At 40.7% G+C, this 21,644-nt stretch overlaps 1 protein-coding gene across 2 annotated transcripts in view; it reads left to right on the top strand.

The window, feature by feature from the left end:
- The window catches only part of SORCS3 (sortilin related VPS10 domain containing receptor 3), a 518,681-nt gene that overhangs the window by 374,868 nt on the left and 122,169 nt on the right, over positions 1-21,644 (top strand). For both annotated transcript variants that reach the window (XM_070432330.1, XM_070432331.1), the window contains exons 6-7: positions 4,693-4,757; positions 11,017-11,135. In XM_070432330.1, coding sequence (XP_070288431.1) covers positions 4,693-4,757; positions 11,017-11,135 — 184 coding nt within the window. The remainder of the gene's footprint in view (positions 1-4,692; positions 4,758-11,016; positions 11,136-21,644) is intronic.

Genomic DNA, 21,644 nt, shown 5'->3' with positions numbered 1-21,644 from the left:
TTTCAGCAAATTGCTTAAGCTCTCAATGCTTAATTGTGCCCTTTTAAAATATGGAAAAAGAATGATTCCTACTTATAACATTGATGTGAGGATTGAATTAGATTAGCATTTACATTTAAAACTGACTGACATAATACACTCAATATCTATGAATTATTATTATCATGTAAGTTTAATTTCTCTTATTATCTCCCATTTTATTGAGGATGAAAATTACATGAATGGTGCCTTCCTTAAAATCTCATTTGGAGGGTTAATTAACAAAGTACTTACAAAACAACAAACACGCTGACTGACATGTGAATGGTCTCAACACCCATTAGCATTTATCGTTATTACCATATGCACTTTTCCAAACATTTCTACACATGTATCTCTTACAACTTATATTTCATTGCTTTCTGTATCTGTGTGCACCTTTTCTTACATTAGGTTTTTAGAATAGGAACTTGTTGGGGATTTAACGTTAGGGACTCGATTGATTCTGCTTGATGCCTATCGGTGTCCTGGTGAGATGTGTGGTTCAGAATAGCAGTAGTCAGCAGTGTTAGGAGCGGGTGAAGAAGGGAGGAATCACTGCATGCTTATCTTTCCTGCCTTGCTACTACAGAAGGCGCAGAGTCCAGGCATCCAATAAATGTATCCAGCTAAGGCAGTGCTTCTCATCTGGGGGCAATTTTGTCCCTAGGGGAAGGTTAGCAATGTCTGGAGACAGTTTTGGTTATCAGAACCACAGGGATACTCTTACCCCTATTATCTAATCTGTCAATGTGCCTAATCTTGAGCTGTGTGTGGTAGTAAATATTGAGAAAAGATAATGAGTCTCTGATGAGTAGTATATTAATAAGAATGATTCTATTCTATTTAAACAAATAAATATACAAACACCCTCCTAAACAAAGGTAAGCTATAGTCTTAGGTGATAAACAATGTGAAAATTGGAACTACAAAAGACCCCAACTAGCTAAACAATATAGGCAGTACAAGAACAACATTGGCAGTACCATGTTCCCTGCTTTCAAAGTGTGCTACAAACTATAGGAATCAAAGCTGTCTGGCACTGGCACAAAAACAGACACATAGATCAATGGAACAGAATAGAGAGCCTAGAAATAAACCCATGCTTGTATGGTCAATTAATCTGTGACAAAGAGGGCAATAATACACGATGGGTAAAAGACAGTCTCTTTAATAAATGGTGTTACAAAAACTAGACAGACACATAAAAATAAGTGAAACTGGACCACTTTCTCATATACAAAAATAATCTCAAGTGGATTAAAGACTTGAACGTAAGTCCTGAAACCATTAAACTCTTATATTAAAACATAGGGCAGTGAACTCTTTGATGTCAGTCTTGGCAGTATGACTCCCTGGACAAATGCAACAAAAGCAAAAATAAAAGGGACTACATCAAACTAAAATGCTTTTGCTTAGTGAAGAAAACCATCAGCAAAATGAATAGGCAACCTACTGAATGGAAGAAGATATTTGCAAATGATATATTTAATAAGGGTTAATATCCAAACATATAAATAACTCCTACAACTCAACATCAAAACACAATCTAATTAAAAAAAATGGGCAGAAGACCTGAATAGACATTTAAAGACATACAGATGGCGAACAGACAAATAAGAGATGCTCAACATCACTAATCATCACCAAAATGCAAATCAAAACCACAATGTGATATCACCTCACACACATCAGAATGGCTATTGTCAAAAAGGCAACAAACAAGTGCTTGTGAGGATGTGGAGGAAAGGGAACTCTCGTGTACTGTTGATGGGATTGTGAACTAGTGCAACACTATGGAAAATATATGGAAGGTCCTCAAAAAATTAAAAATAGAACTACTATAGGACCCAACAAGTCCACTTCTGAGTATTTATTCAAAGATCAAAAACAGTCATTTGAAAATACATATGCACCCCTATGACCATTGCAGCACTGTTTACAACAGCCGAGATAAAGAAGCAACCTAGGTGTCCAACAATACGTAGGTTTTAGGTGGGTGGAAGGAAGTGAGCAATCCAGGAGAAGGGAACAGTTTTAGTGCTTATTTTATTGGTGGTGTTTATCTTGTTTTAAGCAGCTAAGAGGCAAGGACTTTTCTTCTTTTGTTATAGAGCATAGTACTTGATCATCACAGCAAGGCTTTGCCATTATGATTTCAATTGGTACATGCTACCCTGCCATTGACCTTGGGAGAGGATAGAAAAATAATACCCAAGACACCTCTAATCCTGAGAATACACACTTATTTATAAAGAAACAGGGAGGCTGTGGGACAGAAAAGATGCCCACGTAGTCTCTTATGGTGCCTGCCCTCTGCCCTCTGTGGGTCTGGTCTCAATTGAGTGTCACACTGAAATTTTGGCATCAGCATGAATAGATCGGGCTGTTTATTAATTCAATAGCACCTAACATATACTAGTTACATAGGGGCCAAGGATTTAAAGTTAAACAGACATAATCCTGCTTCTTTAAAGTTTACATCCAAGTAGTGAAGAAAACAAAGTGCAATTATGTGAGTGATGTCATCGAGCCATGCACAACATTGGTTCTCAAACTGGGCTGTGCCTGGAAATCACCTGGGAGATTTAAAAAAAATAGTGATGCTTTCGTCTTATCTGCAAATATTTTTTACTTCATTGGTCTGGGGAGGGGCCTAGGCATCCGGTTATTTCAAAGCTTCCTCCTTGGCTTTCATGAGAAGCCAGGTTGGGGACCACCGAGGTAAGGATGATAAAGCAGTGAGATGACAGATGGAAGGGCTGCTGGAGGGATGATGCCACATGATCTTGAAGGAAGGGTGAGATGTAGCTGGAGGAGAAAGGGGGCAAGGAATGGTTAGATAGAAAGCACATTGCAAGCAAAAGAGAGAAGAGGTAGGAAGGACCGGAGCAGCTCTTGACTGAGAAGTCAATAAGTCTCTCTAATTCTGGCCTCGTCCCTGTGTCACCTTAGATAAACATCAATTTCTCTGTGTTTCAGTTTCCCATTCCTTCATTTATAACTAATGATACCTGCTGTCTTTACCTTATGTGTTTACCCTTGGGATCAAATGAGGTGCAGCAAAATGAAAAGTTAATTAATGATCTTGGGGGAAAAAATAAGGCATTGGAGTAAGACCTCATTTATTCAACTTTTTTGGAAAAATATATTTTATATGAATGGATTTGTTAAGTAACTGAAGTTTAACCATTCAAAACTTAATTATTTTATTTTTACAAAAATTATTTTATTTTTCCTAACATACATCAATTGTAACCCTAGTCTCCTAAACAGAGTATACTGGGACCAGTACCCCCTGGCTTTCTGTTCCCTATGCCTTCAGTCCCTCAGCATATATTTTAGATACTGATGCTATAGTACAGTAATGACCTTAGGGCCATTAAGAAGTGTAGAGATTTATGGTGTGGAAGACTGGGTTTTGAAATCATAGGTCTTTTTCATGGGTTTCTATTTCTCTTGCTATCTAGGCATTAGCTGTTGCTTTTCATCATTTAAAATAATGTTATATTGATTTTTAGAGAGAGAGGAAGGGATAAGGATAGAGAGATAAGAAACATCTATGAAAGAGAAACATCGTCAATTGGCTGCTTCCTGCTTGACACCTACTGGGGATCAAGCCCGGCAACCCAAGCAAATTCCCTGACTGGGAATTGACCTGTGACCTCTTAGTTCCTGGGTTGACGCTCAATCACTGAGCCACACAGGCCGGGCTGATTCTCACCATTTAAAATTCCATGTTTTCTTTCTAACTTGTTGCTTCTTACCTGTTAAGGACTGAAAGACCAGGAAACCAGAATGATATTTAAAATAAGAGTACATAGACTATGAGTAAGAGCTTGCCAGAGAGAGTGGATTATGTGATTTCCTTAGTACACGAAGGCTTTAATGTCGGTGTTGCCTTTTTTTAGCTGGTTTTCTGAGTCTTGCACTCTGGCCAGGGTGTGTCATGCAGGAGACGCTGACTGAGCTTTATCAGTGCAAGGTGAGGCCCAGGAGGAATAGTCTATAAGGACTCTCAGCCTTCTTCTCCTGGCAATTGGCAATAGACCTGTAAGGTTTCCCTCTCTGATCCTCAGGAGAATTTTGTCCTTGTCAGGCCAGATTTTGAATGTTTGTCACCAAACACTTAATGTTTGTGAGGCAGGCGGAAGGGAGGCAGATCAGATCTCTCAGGGGGGCAAGAGTGCCGTAAAGCAAACAGCCAGGGATAAAGCTAATCCACCTTCCACAGGGGACAGAACGGGAAGGGAACAGCACATCTCCACGGGAGGGCAGAGGAGGAGGATGTGGTGGAAGCCATCAGGTGGGGAAAGATGGGGGAGATGGAAGACAGTGGGGGAGAAAGAACCTCTTAGAAGGTGCGAGGTGGAGAAAAGGGGCAGGACAGAGATTTAGACCAGCATTCCTTTGGACTGTGTACTCTTTGATGTTTATTGAGAGTTGCCAAGTCTCTCCAGGACAACACTCTAGGACTCATGTGTTGTGACCATTACAGATGGCAGCCACTAGAGGCAGTGGCTGGCGCCCACCAGTGGTCTTGTTCTGTGGGTCCCGATGATGCAGGACAGGGCCTCTTGAGAAAAATGACATTCCCAGTAATCGCCCCGAGTACTTCCCCTGTGTCCTCTGCCATCCTGTGGTCACTGAGCTTCTGTCTCCTTCCTTCCCCAGGTCGGTGGCCGGATTGGATAAGGAGGCGGACCTGGTGCACATGGAGGTGCGGACCACGGATGGATGTGAGTGCTGCCTCCACCAGGCGAGGCCGGGGCAGACCTGCCTGCAGCTCTCTCTCCTCCCCCAATTTGCATTTTAATGGCTTGGGAAGATGAAAAGCCCTGAGCTCCATTGCTGCCTTCTCCATCCTTATTTCCCTGAGTGGGAGAGAGTCCTCTGGTCCCAGGGGAGACGTTTCATTGAAATAAACCCCCAGGAATGAATCTTTGGGGGACGTGAGTTCATGTGATGAATTTTGAGGCTCCTGTTAGTCATTTCTGACATCCCCAGTGCAATGCGAACAGGGATGTCCGTAGCTCATCATGGCATTTTTTTCATTCACTGGGGGAATTGCAGGGGTTGCCAGCTTTAAAAAACAAATCCTTCGTATACTCGGGCTTACCCACAGAAGTAACTGGGCAATTACTCGCAAAACTTTTTCTTTATTAATTCCACAAATATTTAGGGATGGCCTACTAGGTGCCAGACATTGTTCTCGGCCCTGGGCTTACAGTGGAGCACAAGACCTATATATTTCCCTGAAAACAGCAGAGAAACCCCAAGGTTTTGAACACGTGACCCCCTTTGCACAGTTTGCATCTATGTACATCTTACACAGTTTGGACTGATGAAGTATCATTTTGCAGCATTTATCATTTTATTCTTCCCAAAGTTGATCATATTTATAGGGCTCTTCTCTATTCAAGAAAAATATAAAATCAACTTAAACAAAAATATGTAAAATAGATGAAAATATACTATGTATGAAATATTTAAACTGCATGAAATGGAATTAGTATATTCTAGGTCAAAATAGAGCCAAATAATCCATGGAAATGGTGGTGATCTAAGAATGTTGCCTGCTGGTGAGTTGGGGTCCTGGGTTCTGCCACCCATTAGCACCGAGACCAGGGGACTCCCTTTCCCCCTAAACTCTCCGTTTTCTGACTTCTTCTGTTTTCTGAGGTTACTCACCCTTGCCTTGCCCACTCCACAGGGCTAGGGGTTGACCAAATGGAGCGAATGTTATAGAAATTATAAAATGTTGAACAAGTCTGTTTGAACGTGGCTGCAAGTGCTGGAATATCATTCAGAATACATGAAAGAAAAATGCATGTGTTGTGTGCAAACATGTGTTTTTTGAGGCTAAGCACAGATGCATGCCAGAAACATGCATTTTGGGCAATGTATTTTATTTGCTTTGTTTTTAAAGCATTAGAAAGCAATCAGCACTACTCTATGTCTGGCGCTGTGCCAAGTACTTTATTTTTCTTTCTTTCTCTGAAGCAGGCAGGAATGAGGGATGATCCATACTCTTTAACATTTTTTAATGAAAGAACTATTTAAGATTTAGGGAGATAATGTCATGTAGTCAAATTCACTGATCATAAGGGTGGCTAAACATATTATCTGACTGTTACTGTTGAGAAAAAAAACACTGGAGGAAGAGTTCGATGGAAGGGTCTGAAGGAACATAGTGGGGCAGCAGGAGGAAAGCAGACAATAAATCTCAGAAGATGACCCACAGGTCAGTTTTCCAAACAACTCTGCCTTGGCCTTGCTTCCCATGTCAATCCCTTAAAGACCTATAGGTGACCTTTGGTTGTTGTAGTGTTTCAGAGTTGGAAGCAACTATAGGGCTGTCTGATCTCCTACTTGGTGTAGTAATACCTTCTCCCCAAGCCTCTGCTGTGTGCCCTCAGGTTCCAGGAGCCCAGCCTTAAAACATACCCTTGGCTACTGCTGGACAGCTCCTATGGTTTCTTTGGGGAGGGGGGAGGGGGTTGTTGTTTCTCTCTCTCTCTCACTCTCTCTCTCTCTCTCTCTCTCTCTCTTTTAATAAAGTAATTTCTTACATTAAGCTTATACTTATTTTCTGAAAGTTTAGGAATTATGGTCCAATTTGGATAAAATTTATGGTGCAGGAGTGCTGTGAAATTTTATGAGATTAAAATGCAAAGCACTAGAACAGTTTCTGCCTTATTATCAAGAATTGAAGACAGTAGACAGAAATATACCAGGGATAAATGCCATGCAGCACACTTAGGTTCAAGTATAGTATATATTTGTTCTGTTCCATGTTCTGGATTTTTTTAAATCAGTTTTTCTATAGTTAAACTGATCTTCTTTAGTCAATTGGTTCTAACCCACCTTTACTTTGAAAATGCACATAACATCACCACGTTAGCCTAATGACATATATGACACTTTTTTTTTTGCTTTCTTACACTCACACATCCCCACACATTTTTATCTTTTGATCAATCATCACAAAATGGCACAAAGTGTATTTTAATCCCCCCCTTTTTGTTTCTTTCTTTTCTCAGTCCTCACCCAAGGATATGTTTGATTTTAGAGATAGAGGAAGGGAGTAAAAGGGAAACATTGATGTGACAGAGAAACATTGATCTGTTGCCTCTAATACTCAGCCTGATAGGGGATCAAACCCATCACCTCAGTGTGTGCCCTGAGTGGGAATAGAACCTGCAACCTTTCGGAGCACAGGAGGATGCCCCAAGCAACTAAGATACCCATCCAGGTTGCTGTGATTTCTAAATGTCTATAACCGTGCTAGCTGCACCACACCACATACTACTTAGAAGGCACAGACACTAGAATTCTCCTATGGCAATTACAAGTTTTAGAAAAACTCTAAATCCGTAAGCATAATAGGAAGGAATGGGAGCTACTTTTTTTTTTTTTTTGGTTTGTTGATTTTGTTTTTAGTATTAAGTGCTGTATTAGGCATTTGCAGTAATGTCAATGTCCATATTTTGCACTATTAGTCCCCCTCTCCCGGTAAAGGAGAAGCAGGCTTATGGAAGCGAAATAACTTGTCAGAGCTTCCTGGAATCTGGTTTTACTTATTTGCATTTGAGAGTTTACATTCCTATTTAAAGTAAATAGGTCCTGGGTATTTCTCGCAGCGGTTCTCAACCTGTGGGTCGCGACCATCGGAAAACACATATAGCATATCAGATATTTACATTACGATTCATAACAGTAGCAAAATTACAGTTATGAAGTAGCAACAAAGATTATTTTATGGTTGGGGGTCACCACAACATGAGGAACTGTATTAAAGAGTCGCGGCATTAGGAAGGTTGAGAACCACTGCTTCTAAAGGAAGACCTGAAGAACTGAATTTACTTTTGTTCACAATTTTATCCCCCTTTTTCAATTTTTGACAATATGTATATTACCCAAAGAGATTGACATAGAAGGAATCAGGGGAAGATTTTTCTATGAGGTGACAAGAGACAAGATATTTAGAATACTTTGAATATTTAGTCATCTCAAAAGCAAAACACAATCACTAGTCACAATATAATTCAACATCAAAATTGCTAGGCTTTGAATGCAATTCAGTTCTGTTTAACCAGCATTTACAGAGGCTTTGTAAAGTCAGCCTGAGGATAGAAACAAAGATTGCTAAGACTTTCTGCCCGTTTCTAAGGAGATGACGCTTTGGGGAAGGTTTGGCAGAATGAGAAATGCTGGACTTTATGGGAAACTTGTTGATGTAGATAGATGAAAAGCTTGCCCTGCTGAATGGAGAAAGTTAGAAGCTGCCTCCCTAGGTTCTGCAAAACTAGCAGAAATGCAAACCCCTAGGAGATTAAGAAGGCTAAGGATGACAGATTATCTCCTTCATTCTCTCTCCACATCCCCCAGGTCATGCTCTATCTCACACAGACCCCAGAGCATGTTCACTTGTGAATAGCCCATTCTCACTATTGGTCTGGGGTTCTTCCGAGGACAGGAACCTGTCTTACCTTCTCTGCTTTCTAGAACCTCAGGGTGAGGGTCGGGGGGCGGGGGCAGTGACACCTGCAACTTCTCTATACACCTTGAGCCAATACAAAAAGGATGACTCAGTCAGTCCAAGGCCACCCTAGGAGACCCTGGGTCCACCTTCAAGGTGAGAGGGCATGGAGGCTGGACTCACTAGAGAGATGGTACCACCTTCCCTACAATTCATCTAGCAGGGCCAGATATTTCTAAAGTCATCAAACAGATCTCTCTGTTCACAGTGCAGGGAGCATGGCCTTGGACTTCCAGTTTTTTGTAAGTGGAGCAGTGGTCGCACCAGGTCTTAGAAATACATTAGAAAGACATTTGACATTTAGAAATTCATTAATCTTGAAGGTGATGTGACTTTCAGACACTTGGGAAGTCACTCTCTGGTCTTCCCACAGGGGTATGCAAATGAGATCTTCATCCAATCTGGTCTTTCTAGTTTCTCATTTGAGGATTTTTTTTTTAAGGAGAGGAGAGAAAATGGAAGTTCGGAAATAACATTCATCAAAGTCCACATGTAATTATATAGTGCCTTCCAGGAGCTTTGCCTGCCTGACACTCTGTGTGCGGTGTCCACTCCCTTTTTCAGGAATTCCCTTCTCACATAGCACACTTCTCCGTCAGGCTAAACATAGAACTGCCTTCTCTTTCAGGGGTTCCTTGATTATTCTAGTTCAGACACCCTTTCTTTCTTGTATGCACACCCATCACCCTTAAAGAAAGTAAATAGTGATATAAGTTTAGAATATGGTTTTACTAGTAGGATCTGTGATATCATGTTCCTTTAATTTTCAACAATAAAATAAAATATCACTTATGCCCTGGCCTTTGTTTCTCAGCGGTTACAGCATCGGCCCACACATCCAAGGGTCAATTTCTGGTCAAGGGCATGTACCTGGGTTGCAGGTTTGATCCCCGACCCCTATCTGGGACCATGCGGGAGGCAACCAATCAATGTGTCCCTCTTACATCAATGTTTCTCTCTCTCTCTCTCTCCCTCCCTCTCCTTCCACTCTCTCTAAAATTCAGTGAAAAAAACATCCTCAGGTGAGGATTAACAACAAAAAATTGAATGTAAGAAAGATTCTGAGTGTTAAATCCCCCTCCTTCTTTCTTCAGAGTAAAAAAGGAGCTAATATTTATTGATCTTTTAAAATTTATCCAACGATACATGGCACTGAGCATTTTTCATACATAATCATATAACGTAATGGCAATTCTCCAAGGCAAATACTAACTTGCCTGAACCTCCCAGATGAAAAGCAGTGCTGCTGCTTAACCAAGGGCAATGAGCAAGTAGCAAGTCCAGGATTCAAACTCAGGGCATCTAGCTCCAGAGGTGTTGCTCTCATATCCTCCAGAGAACAGGGTCGAATCCATCCCATCAGGCATTTGTTGTTATTAAAAAACCAATAAAAAGGCCACGGTTGTTGGAAGCCTATTTTGGGATTTCAGGTTATATGACAAATATATTCTTTCATTTTCATCATGGAATCTTATATGACTACATCCACGCTCATTTGGAGATAATGTCCAAAGCCTAAATTTGACACCTTTTGCAAACTCAAGGCTTGAGCTCACCTTTGACACCCAAAGTCCCCTGTGACTCTCAGTCACTTTCATCTGGGGGCCAGGTCTGCCTGATAATTTATTCTTTCCAAGCCCCCACTTTGGGTTCTCACCACACAGTGGGTACCATAGCACTTATTTTCATGTCTTTGTGTTTTGAAAAATAAAAGCATTAAGATTTCTAAAGACTATAAGGTCCCTGAATTTTTTGTGGATTTCAGGAACTCATTTTAGGGCTACTTCTTTCCTGTTAAATTGGACTTTTTGCACCCTGCTGGGCATTGACAAGCAGGGGGAGAGTCCAGAAGTGGCATGAGTTTGGCCTCCTGCCATGAGCCAAGGTTTAGGTAGGTGTTGACTTTGCTTGGGGTGGCCTTGAATACACTTGATTCTTTTTTCAAAGTGTCCAAATGTGAGAGTGAATCGTAAATAGACAGGGGAAAATGAGCCTGTGGGCAGAGGGATAAGCAGATGGCCTCCTGAGTGCACCTTTGATTACCCGTGTAGGGAGCTTTCTGAGATACTGGCTATTGAGAAAGAAGCAGGTTGTCATGTCAACCCTCATGGGTTTTTTACATGTATTTACTGCAGCTTTTCACTGAGTTTTTGGTGCTTTATTCTAAGAGCAAATTAGAATTACTGGTGTAAGATGTACATTTAAAATTCTGATAGATATTTCACATTTGTTCTTCCAAAAAGCTATACCACTTTTACTCTTTCCCTACTCCCTTGCCTGAACTATATTTTATGATTTAAAAAAAATTATTACAAATGTTGTGGACAAGAAAATGCCATCTCAGTGCTGTTTTAAATGGCATCACTGACTTCCCATGAGGTAGAGCTCCATGGGCTGAGGAGAGCTTTGCTTGCCATTCCCCCGTGTCTAAATGTCGTTCTGCCCTCCCATTCCAGATGCTCACTACCTCACCTGCAGGATCCAGGAATGTGCTGAGACCACCCGCAGTGGGCCTTTTGCTCGCTCCATTGACATCAGCTCCCTGGTCGTCCAGGATGAATACATCTTCATTCAGGTGAGTCCAGAAAGCGCTATCAATGGTAGGAGAGGATGTGTAGGTGAAGTCAGCTGCTTACTATGAAAATGACGATGGCTTTCTTGAGGGGTGCTGCCCCTCCTTTGCTTTGATGACCTGGCCCCCTGGGGAGATCCCAGACTTCTGGTGAATGATGAAGGCATTCTACAGATGAAGGCATCTACAGGGAACTTTATTCAATCCCTCAGTTGGGTTGATATTTAATTATCAAAAGGGGTCTTGAAAGATCTCTAATGAGAGTTGACTTTAGTTCATCAAAACCACATTCTATTTCTGTCCAAAGTGACTTGTCTAAATTAGGAATGAGAATTTCCAAGAAATTAAGTATCTCTAGGATTTTTATTCTGGAAAAATCTAGAACACCCTAAATCATCCCTTCTCTTTTCAGTACTGACTACCCCTTCTAATGCCGAGTCCAAAATCTGTCACTCCAAGAACTCTGACTCAGAGGTAACCTAGCTGGGACTCTAGGCAGGCAAGGGAAGTCTTGATTTAGGTTTTGAGTGTCAGGAAGAAGATACAAAATAGATCAAAAATGAGAAAAAAAAGATGATGCTCCACTGAGTGAGTTTCTCTCTCTCTCTCTCTCGCTCTCTCTCTCTCTCTCTCTCTCTCTCTCTCTCTTTCGCTCTCTGACAAACACTTGGCACAGACTCTTCCCTTTAGGAACCTTGAACTTTGGAATCTCCCTGAGTTAGGGGTTGTTAATTAACTCTTAGCAGATTTATTTATCTCCTTCTTTTCAAATTGCATTTTACACCCTCTGGGGATAAGGACCATATTTTATACACACAACTTACTCCTCATCCTTGGCCCTAGCAAGATGCCTTTGCAAATCAGGGGTACTGGGTGACTACCTGTTGAATTGATGGATTATGTATGTTTAAGTTACTTATTTTTGCAAATTAGATGCATGGATTTTTAAGGTCTAGTAAAGTACAGGAAATATAGCCAGCCCTACTCCAAAACTAGGTTGAAAAAGGTAGTAAAAGAGAGGTCTTTGTGGCTTACAAAAATCACTGTTTCTCAGCTTAATTAAAAGGCAGATTCTCAGTCAATTTTTCCTAAATTTTGGGAGGTCATTGGCACTATCATCCCTTTATTCACAAGTATTTACTGAACATATATAATGCAAAATAGACTACTCTTGATGCTATCAAGCTTTCTGCCCTTGGCCAGCTTCTCCTTGCATCCAGTACTCATGGTTTTGAGTAATATCTCCATGTTCTGATGACTCTCAAGTCAATGAGAGTCTACCATGTACTGCAGATCTATATGTATAATAACCATCTCAACATCTCAACCTGGATATTCCACAGGTAAAATAAAGTCAACATGACCCCCTAGAACCTGACACATTTGTGACACTACCTTCGACTAGGCTACTCAAGATAGAAACCTGGAAGTCAGTGTATGTCACCAAATTAAATGAAGCCACAGCCTCTGCTAATATCACCCATAGTTATTTCTTAAGTGCTTCCTTTTATTCCATTCCCATTGTTATGGTCTTGATTTAAGACTTTGTTATCACCTTTTCTCTCATTTTTTTTTTTAATGTAGAAACTCAGGAATGATTTATGAAGTTACCAATCTGATTGGACTTTTCTTAATGCTGATACTGCATATAATGATAAACGTGGCAGAATTGTTTCTGGGAAACATCACTTCAAATTTAAAATGTTCAAATTTCTTAGTTTCATTTTTCCTTGTATTGCATAAAATTTTCTGCAATTCTGCAGACAGATATCCAGATTTTTTTTTCTATTTTGAAACATTTTTTTTTATTATACTGGAAACCAATAGCAGTTTTTTCTTTAATCAGCATCAAATTTTATTTTGTTTGAAAGAGATATAAGTTCCCATTTTCAATAAAGTTTTATTGCTGGCCTACTATATTCCCAACCCCTTGTTCCACGTGCTTGGATTAAAATAATAAACACAATAAAATCCCTGCATTAGTGGCATATACATTCTAGTGGGAGACAGGAAAAATATGTATAGGATATACACATCCCTATATGTACATCCATATATAGGGTGTCTGAACTTTCCATCTTATAGTTTAACTGATGTTTCTTTCTTTTCAGATTTAACCCATTGGAATTAATAGTCATTCACAGTGGGTGTACATTTTTTGGGATACCCTGTATATGCCTCTACATGAGGGATAGTGGTTAAGAACTTGTAGCTGGAGACTGACATTTATTCCGACCTTGGCTTTCCACACTTAGCTGCAAGACCTTGAGCTGTGCCTCATTTGACTCACCTACATAAAGAGGATAATTACAGCTCTCACTTCATGGGTCGATGGGAGGATTAGATGTGTTAATTATACCTGTAAAGCACCAAAACAGTGTTATATAAGTGCTGCTCTCTATCTTTCTATCTAACCTGGATGATCATCTGTTTATTTGTCTATAAAATATATCAGGTGATGAAAATGCTGTGGATAAAAATAAATGAGGGACTGTGAATGTTGGGCATCTGTGTGTTTTACGATTTTATTTGGGACTAGAGGCTCAGTGCACAGATTTGTGCATGGGTGGGGTCCCTCGACATGGCCTGCGGAGATCAGGCTCCAGTTCATGCCCCCAGCTTCGCAACTCTGCAGCCCCGCCTGGCACACCGCCTTGGCCTGGCACCACCACCTCACCTGCTCCACCATCCTGCCTGCAGGGCGATCGATCAGGGAGCTGGGCAGCGGCCCCACCCCCCACTGCCACTGCTGGTGACTGTCTGTGGGCCCCTAATCACACCTGCCTTGGCCTGGCACTGCCCATTCACTTGCCACCATCCCACCACTGTCCCTCTCTCGCCGGGGCCCATCGGGGCCAGAAGTGCCTTGTTGCTGATGCCCACCATGTTCTGTGCCACCCTCTGGTGGTCAGCGCACATCATAGTGAATGGTCAAACTCCCAGTCGAACGACCACCCAAGGGGACAATTTGCATATTAGGCTTTTATTATATAGAATGACCTGGGAAGGCCTACTTGGGTGGTGAACCAGGGAGAGGGGGGATATGGAGCCAGGTGTGTTCAGTCCTGAGCTCCTTTAAGTCCCCCTTTGAGATGTGAGGTGAGCAGGTAGCGATTTGAGACTGAATTTAGAAGTAGGAGTGATGGGAAGTTGGGGCTAAGGATATCAATTGGAAGGGTGTCAGCATATTGATGATATATTTGAACCACAAAATTGAAGTCACCAAAAGAGCAAGTATCTAGAGAGAAGAGACAATCCAAAGACTTATCTATATTATCTGATGATTCTTGTGCTGTTTTCTTTTATTGCTATGTTATTATTAACCATTTCATTTTTTTATGTCATGAGCTCTTCCTGGATGGACTGTTTGAGGGGGTTCTTCTTGAAGATAGATCAGAGCTCTGTTTCAGCTTAACAAGAATCCTCCTTGGTTCTCAGTGAGGTTCCAAATAACCCCAGATGTTTGTCTGTGAGTAGATTCATCCCATAAGATAGAACCGCCTGAATGGTTCTTTATTTTGCCTTGTCTCTCCAATTTCTCCTTATTCCCAGTCAGTCCCAGGAATACTCCCACTGCCAATTCCTGGCCACATTCCCTTGGTTCCAAATAACAGATTGCTCCTTGGGAAATGTCATCGTTGGAGAACTCTGTTTTTCTATCTTTACCTAAGATTTGTGGCCGTAGGCATTTTTTGCCCTGGTGCCTGTTTATACCCTGTTTGTTCTTCACTGCATTTGGCTTCCTTTCCATATATATTGTGTCTCAGGGTTATATTTTCATTACGTATAGACTTTTCATTTTTCTTTCCTGTTTTTCTAGTTGCTCCAGGGTGATTTATTTAAAAGAAGGGGGAAAGCATCATTATTACTTGGCTATTTAAAACCATTTATAAAACCTCATCATGCATTTTCTGAAATGTTGCAACAGCTTGCTAACTGATTTCCCTGCTCCCAGATAGCACCCCCCTCCCCAAATCCATTAGCAACACTACTTCCAAAGTAATTTATTTAAAATGAAAATCAATGTTCCTGACTTCGGAGGCTGCTCATCACCTATAGGTTAAAATCCAATTTCCTTAACATTGCCCACAAGCTCCTCTGTGATCTGAATCCTACCTACTCCATCAGCCTCGTATGGATTCCTTCCCTACCACTGTTTCCCATATACTTTCCTCGTTATATTTTACACTTCACTAAACATAAACTTTTAAAATTTCCATGTATGCACTATGTTTTTTGGTTTTTGTTGTTGTTTTTTGGCCTAATATTCATTTCCTGCATTTTTTTTTCTTCTGCTTGGAATGTCCCTTTACCAGCTGAACTCGTTCTTTAAGATTAGCTTAGACAATGCCTCCTCCAGGAAATCATGGTCGGGACTGGACCTTTGCTGACCACTTATCCATTAGCATTATGTCTCCCCAGCCAGGTCTGTAGACTTTAAGAGGAACAGGACTAGGTCTTATTCATCATTGTTTCCCTGCACTTGGCATACTGACTGGTACTCAATGAATGTGTGTTGAACTGAACTGAGCTGAGAAGATAAGATCCCTCTTTCTTCTCAGGGAGTGTAGTTAGCTGTCTTTTTAAAGCAAGGGAATCTTTTTTTCTCCAACTAATAATATAAGACAGTGGAGGGTAATTGGTAATTGCTCACTGCCCAGGAAAGGGCCATATGTGGAATGTCTCTGCATTTTTATAAAACTGCCATCCAGGAATTATCCATTATGTTATTTAGTGTCTTCTTTATATTCATTCATTTAAATATATTAAAATGCATTCAGCCCCCATGGTGGGAAACACAGACAACTAAACGATTATAAATGCACTATGAAGGGCGCTGCATCAGTGGGAAACACATGTTGCTCTTGGAGCAGGAGGAAGAGCCCTGCACCTGCCCTGGGAGGAGGGTAGGCACAGGCTTCCTGCCAGGGCACTGTGAGTACCAGTTTCATAGGTAAAAGAGAAAGGGCATCTTAGGTGGACGGAAAGGCATGGTGATGCTAAGGAAGCAAGAGAACCTAATGCACCAAGACCTCTCTGTCTAAGGACAATTGTAGTTGTGGTGAGGGGTGGGGTTGGGGGGAGTGGCAGGAAAATACATTAGAAAATTGTCCTGGAGAGGTGAACCTTTTCTACTTCTTTTAATTAAATCTTGGCAACTTTGTGTTTCTCTCTCTATAGTTGCTAGAAAACTCAGAACTAATTTTTTGTCTCAATTGTAGCAGCTTTCTTGCTGTGGCCTTTAGGGTTTATTATTCTTCCTTTCTCCTCTACCACTGGCCATTTTTTAATGCTTTGGTTGATTTCTTTTGATATATTTTGTTTGTTTGTTGCTTTTTAAAGAGCATTGGAGTCATCTAAAATACATTCAGAAATTAGTTTGAATGCTTAATCTTTCTTGGTGGGTATGAGTTTTGAAAATTGATATGGGTTTCAGGAAAGGCTTTCTGGAGAAGTTAAGAGTTGCACTGGGATGATTACTATCTACCCCTGAAGCAAGGAAAGGACTAGAATTCCTCATTCTGTTCATTGAAATAAAGCTGTCTCTAAAGGTTTTTGTCAGAGCAGAAAACCCTCAGACCAACAGTAGTTTCTCCTCCAGGGTTTAAGCCACAGATTTGTATCTGAACACAGTATCAGGGCATCAGGTCAGTCATATTCTACAGACTGTGCAAGAAATGTACTAAAGAATGACCTTGGGGGGAAAGTGGTAGTGCTGCCAGGTTTGTGTCCAGCCCAGCCTTCCGGGTGAAGCCTCCAGGGAGCACCCTTAAGGCAGAGCTGACACTGAGGGTTAGACATTCTACTGAAAGACACTTGCTGCCTGCCACAGATTGCATTCAAAGGGGAGCCATGGAGAGGCAGATTACGTAGCTTCTTCTGTAGCTACAGTTTGAGCAGCTAAAGAGCAGTGGGGTGGGCATAAGGGGCTTTGGAGGATTTGGCTGGTTGAAATGTTAAGGGGCTTATGCACTTCAATTTTCTAACTTTTTAAAGTCTGGATGTATTTTGTTTGAGTGTCACCAGAGATGTACACTTCTGAGGGTAAACAAAAAACAAACAAAAAACCAAAAAAAACAAAAACAAAAGCAAAAACAAAAAAAACTCACAGAAAATGAGTCAGTCTGTCCCCTTACTCTTTCCTACCCTGTGTGCCAAATGTGTCTTTTGACCATTTTTAAAAAATTAAATTTATGGGGTGACATTGGTTAATAAAATTATGTAGGTTTCAAGTGTACAAGTCCATAATTCATTATTTGTTTATTACATTGTGTATTTATCACCCAAAGTCAAATCTTCTGTCACCATGTAATTGACCCCCTTTACCCTTTACTACTCCCCTCCAATTCCCCTTCCCTCTGGTAATCACCATACTGTTGTCTGTGTCTATGAGTCTTTGTTTGTTTATTTGTTTTATTTATTCAGTTGTTGCTTTCAGTTTTATATCCCACATATGAATGAAATCATAGGGTTCTTGACTTTTTTCTGTCTGACTTATTTCACTTAGCCTGATATTCTCAAGAGCCATCCATGTTGTTGCAAATGGAAGTATTTCATCTCTTCTTATGTCTGAGTAGTATTTCATTGTATATATGTACCACATCTTTATCCAGTCATCTGTCGAGGGACACTTTGGTTGTTTTTATGTCTTGGCCACCATGAATAATGCTGCAGTGAGTATAGGGGTGCATATATATTTGAAAATAAATGTTTTTGAAGTTTTGGGGTTGATACCCAGAAGAGAAATTGGTGGATTCTATGGTAATTCTATTCTTAATTTTTTGAGGGACCACATTGAATCTTAGGGGGACTTGTCTCAGGAGCAACCAAACTATGGAAAAGGGAGTCTCACAGGGTCGGACTCTAAGACTCTTGGCCTCCCCTTAAATAGAGTCTCTCTGCTTTTGTTTGCTGTGTAGATCAGGGTTCTTAATACTTTTTCATTTTTTATTACTGCTGCTAAGTAATGTTTGCAAACCACTGATGTTTTGTAGCAATGCTGGCTCCATGGGTCAAGGGTTAGTCTTTTTGTGTGTGTGTAAACAACTGAACCACTAAGAATTCAGGTGACATCTAGGCCCATATCCTTTCCTTGAATATTAATGAATGTGATATGTGTATTTAAGCCATACTTATTTACCCATGAGTGAATCATTATATACAAATTATATGCATTAGAGAGTGCAGTTTAAATAACCAAAAACCTAGGTAACCTCTTCATAGTGAACTTCCCATGATACTCATTTTCCATTAAGAAAAACCACCCTCTCTCATTCGCCCTCTAAAGGAAAGCTCCCATGCCCAATCATCATTTCTTTTTCTACCCATGATGTGATTACTTCTGAGCCTGTATCTTCTAGTAGTATATGGAAGGTCCATATACTACTCACACAGCTCCTATAATTTGGGGAAACTCTAGGGGTTCTGCCTCACCTTTTATTTTTCTATTGACAAACAGGTAAAGGTAGTCATCCTGATGGATTTGCTTGAGGGCACCCAGTGTTTGATGTTCTGCTGTGGGGGAAGCTGAGCTGAAGATGGACAGGAAGCTGTGACATTTGTTCACCCATCAATGACTTTTCTGTGCAGGGGGCCCAGGGCCTGGGATTTCCTGGTGGAATCAAAAGGAGCTAATCCTTCCCAGAAGAGCCCTTGTTTTCATGGGAAAGAGTCTGCCTGAAATGTCTCCGTTCCACATGGATAAACGAGAAATCGGCTTTCCTCTGTGGGGCAGGAGGAGAGAGAGAGATAAGTTTGTTTCTGTGTTCTGAGCTAAACTGGTTGGAAATCTTGTCTTTTCTCCCATGAAATGGCTTTTCTAGTGATTATTCTGGACAATATAGCTCAGCAGTCGTAGCGTTAAATCCCCTCAGTGATACCATTCATACCCTACCCGTTAGGGAGCGTGATGATGACACAAGAACAGAGCCTTAGTAAGTGGTAGCAAAAGATTTGTGTGTCTGTACTGAAGCCCTGTCCCACCCTCTTTTCATGGCATGAGAGATGTGGCCTTCAAAAAGATCAGGATTCATTCACTCAGTATAAGTTTCATTGTACATGCAAGTGTATATATGGTACTGATTTATCTTCAGATATATAAAATACAAAAGGAAAAAACAGATTGATAATAAAGAACAAATAATGTACTCCTGAAGTGTGGAGAGAGCAGAACATTTTTAATGGGTGAAGGCCCCCAGCTCTGTCAAATCCTTCTCCACATCCACAACTAGACCAAATACTGTGTAGACCCATCGATTGCCACTTTTAACTCCAACTCCTAGTCTTGTTGTGTGGCTATACTCAGAAGCAAAGCCCCTTATTAACAAGGCATTCTGAGTGGGGAGCGATGGCATGCATGAGAATAATTCTAGAATAATTCTAGTATAACAGTAAAGCCACGCTGTACTTTGTATATACATTGTTCTTGGTTTTTAAGAGTTTTGAATATAAACATAGAAAAATAACACTGCTGTAAAGGGTTGGTTAATGTTATAGGAGTAATAGCAATTAATAAGTACTAGTAACCAATTAACAGATATTTACCAGGTGCCCTGGAGCATTGCAGAAGTAAAAGGCATGGTCCCTGCTCTCAAGCAGTTTAGGATTCAAGTAGATAGTGGTCCACTGTGGGCAACACAACCTTGAACTTGGAGGCCTGGGTTGTAATTTGCCACGTGCCCCCGAAGGAACACTGAGCCAGTCACTGGGATTCTCAGAGCATTACTTTCCTCATTTCTGTACAATGGACTCATGCTACTTGCCCTGCCTTAACTGGAAGGTTGTTGTGAGGATCAAGGGAGATAATAATGGCTTTGAAGTGCTTTGAAAACTATACAGCCCTATAAAATTCAAAAATCAGGAGACTAATCCACGTGCAAAAATCAAACTCATGGTTCTGTGTATGTGTGTTTTCTTTTTTAAAAAAAATATATTTTTAAATATTTTTATTGATTTCTGAGAGGAAGGGAGAGTGAGAGAGAGATAAAAACATCAATGATGAGAGAGAATCATTGATTGGCTGCCTCCTGAACACCCCCCACTGGGGATCGAGCCCACAACCCAGGTATGTCCCCTTGACCGGAATCGAACCCAGGACCTTTCAGTCTGCAGGCTGACAATCTATCCACTGAGCCAAACTGGCTAGTGCTGCATGTTCTCTTTTAAGGGTTTTTATAAGCCTAAATCTTTTCCCCAAATTCATTTTTAATAATTCATAGATTCAACTATGCATTCACATATGTGCATGATAAAATCTTCCCACATTCCTTACCTAGTGCTGGTTATTAAAGAACCCAATTGCTAATGATATGTATGTAACTGTAGGTGCTCGCAGGTTTAATTATCTTTCAAGACTCTTGAGAACCTTTTTGTAGCATCTTGGCCTCTAGATCACCTGGGTTTTGATACTTCATTTAAGATCCTGCTTTATGCATCTATGTGGGAGGTAAGGGAGCCTCTATGGCATGGCCATTGTATCCCTAATAAATAGTTATCTTTCTAAACAAAAAAGAAAGCCCCGAGGCAGAAATTAATAGAGTGTAATTATTCAAAGAAAACCTATTTGGCAGTATTTTAGATGATGTTAATTTGGTCTTAATGGGAGAGATTTTGAATGTTAAATAAATAGCAATTTCATCATTAGGGACACATTTACAACACAGGAGTTGAAAGGAAAATGAAAGTGTTTCAGAGACAATCTTCAAAAGAAATCCAATAAAGACATCTTCAGCTTTCTTGAGCACTTTCAGAATCTTAAAAGTGTTTACAAAAGCCAGCACTAATGGACATTCTTCAAATAGCATGTAGCTGGGATCGGTCTCCTCTACATGTAGTGATTTTTATTAGCTTGTTGTAAAAGTTGCTGTTAGTATATGAAATACTTGCATGAATAAAAGCAAATTAGTGATGTTTAGTTGACCTTTGTGATCAGCATTGCACATGTCCCATCACATCCTTCTGGATCAGAAGCCAGCTGTGCACAGAGGTGGCCTGCTATGACCTTGCCTCAGCTGCACTGTGTGCCTCTTGCTTTTTTGTTCTGGAGCTGATTTCTCCCCAAGTAGGATGCTCAGGAGAGACCCCTTAGCCATTCTTGTGCAGGTGCAAACCTTGAAGTGGGAAGTGTCAAGACCTTTTTGGACAATTTGACCAATAGGAACCAGAAGCCAGTGGTACGTATCCCTCTCTTCCTGAATTTGAGCTTCATTCTCTATGAATCTTCATAGGGTCCCCAGTGGGACTGAGCCCCAGTGGCCTTCCCTCCCTCTTTGAATCCTATTTCCTATTTCTGCCACTCCTGTTCCCTGTGGTCATTTCTCAAAAACAAATGAACAAACAAAAACTCCCCCCCCCCAAAAAAAAACAAACAACCCTATATTTTGGGGGAACCCAACTCAAGGCAAACTTGAAAGATTCTCAAATGTATTGAGTCCCTACTGTACACCCAGTTTATAGTTAGAGTGAACTATGCAAGAAAAGTAGAATCAGCTTCATCCCCATATAAAACTTCTC

Source organism: Myotis yumanensis, unplaced genomic scaffold (genome assembly GCF_028538775.1).
Source record: "Myotis yumanensis isolate MYYU_CA2020_CCGP unplaced genomic scaffold, mMyoYum1.0.hap1 SCAF_13, whole genome shotgun sequence".
In the NCBI taxonomy this organism is placed as follows: domain Eukaryota; kingdom Metazoa; phylum Chordata; class Mammalia; order Chiroptera; family Vespertilionidae; genus Myotis; species Myotis yumanensis.
This window is presented reverse-complemented; position numbering and strand designations above follow the sequence as displayed.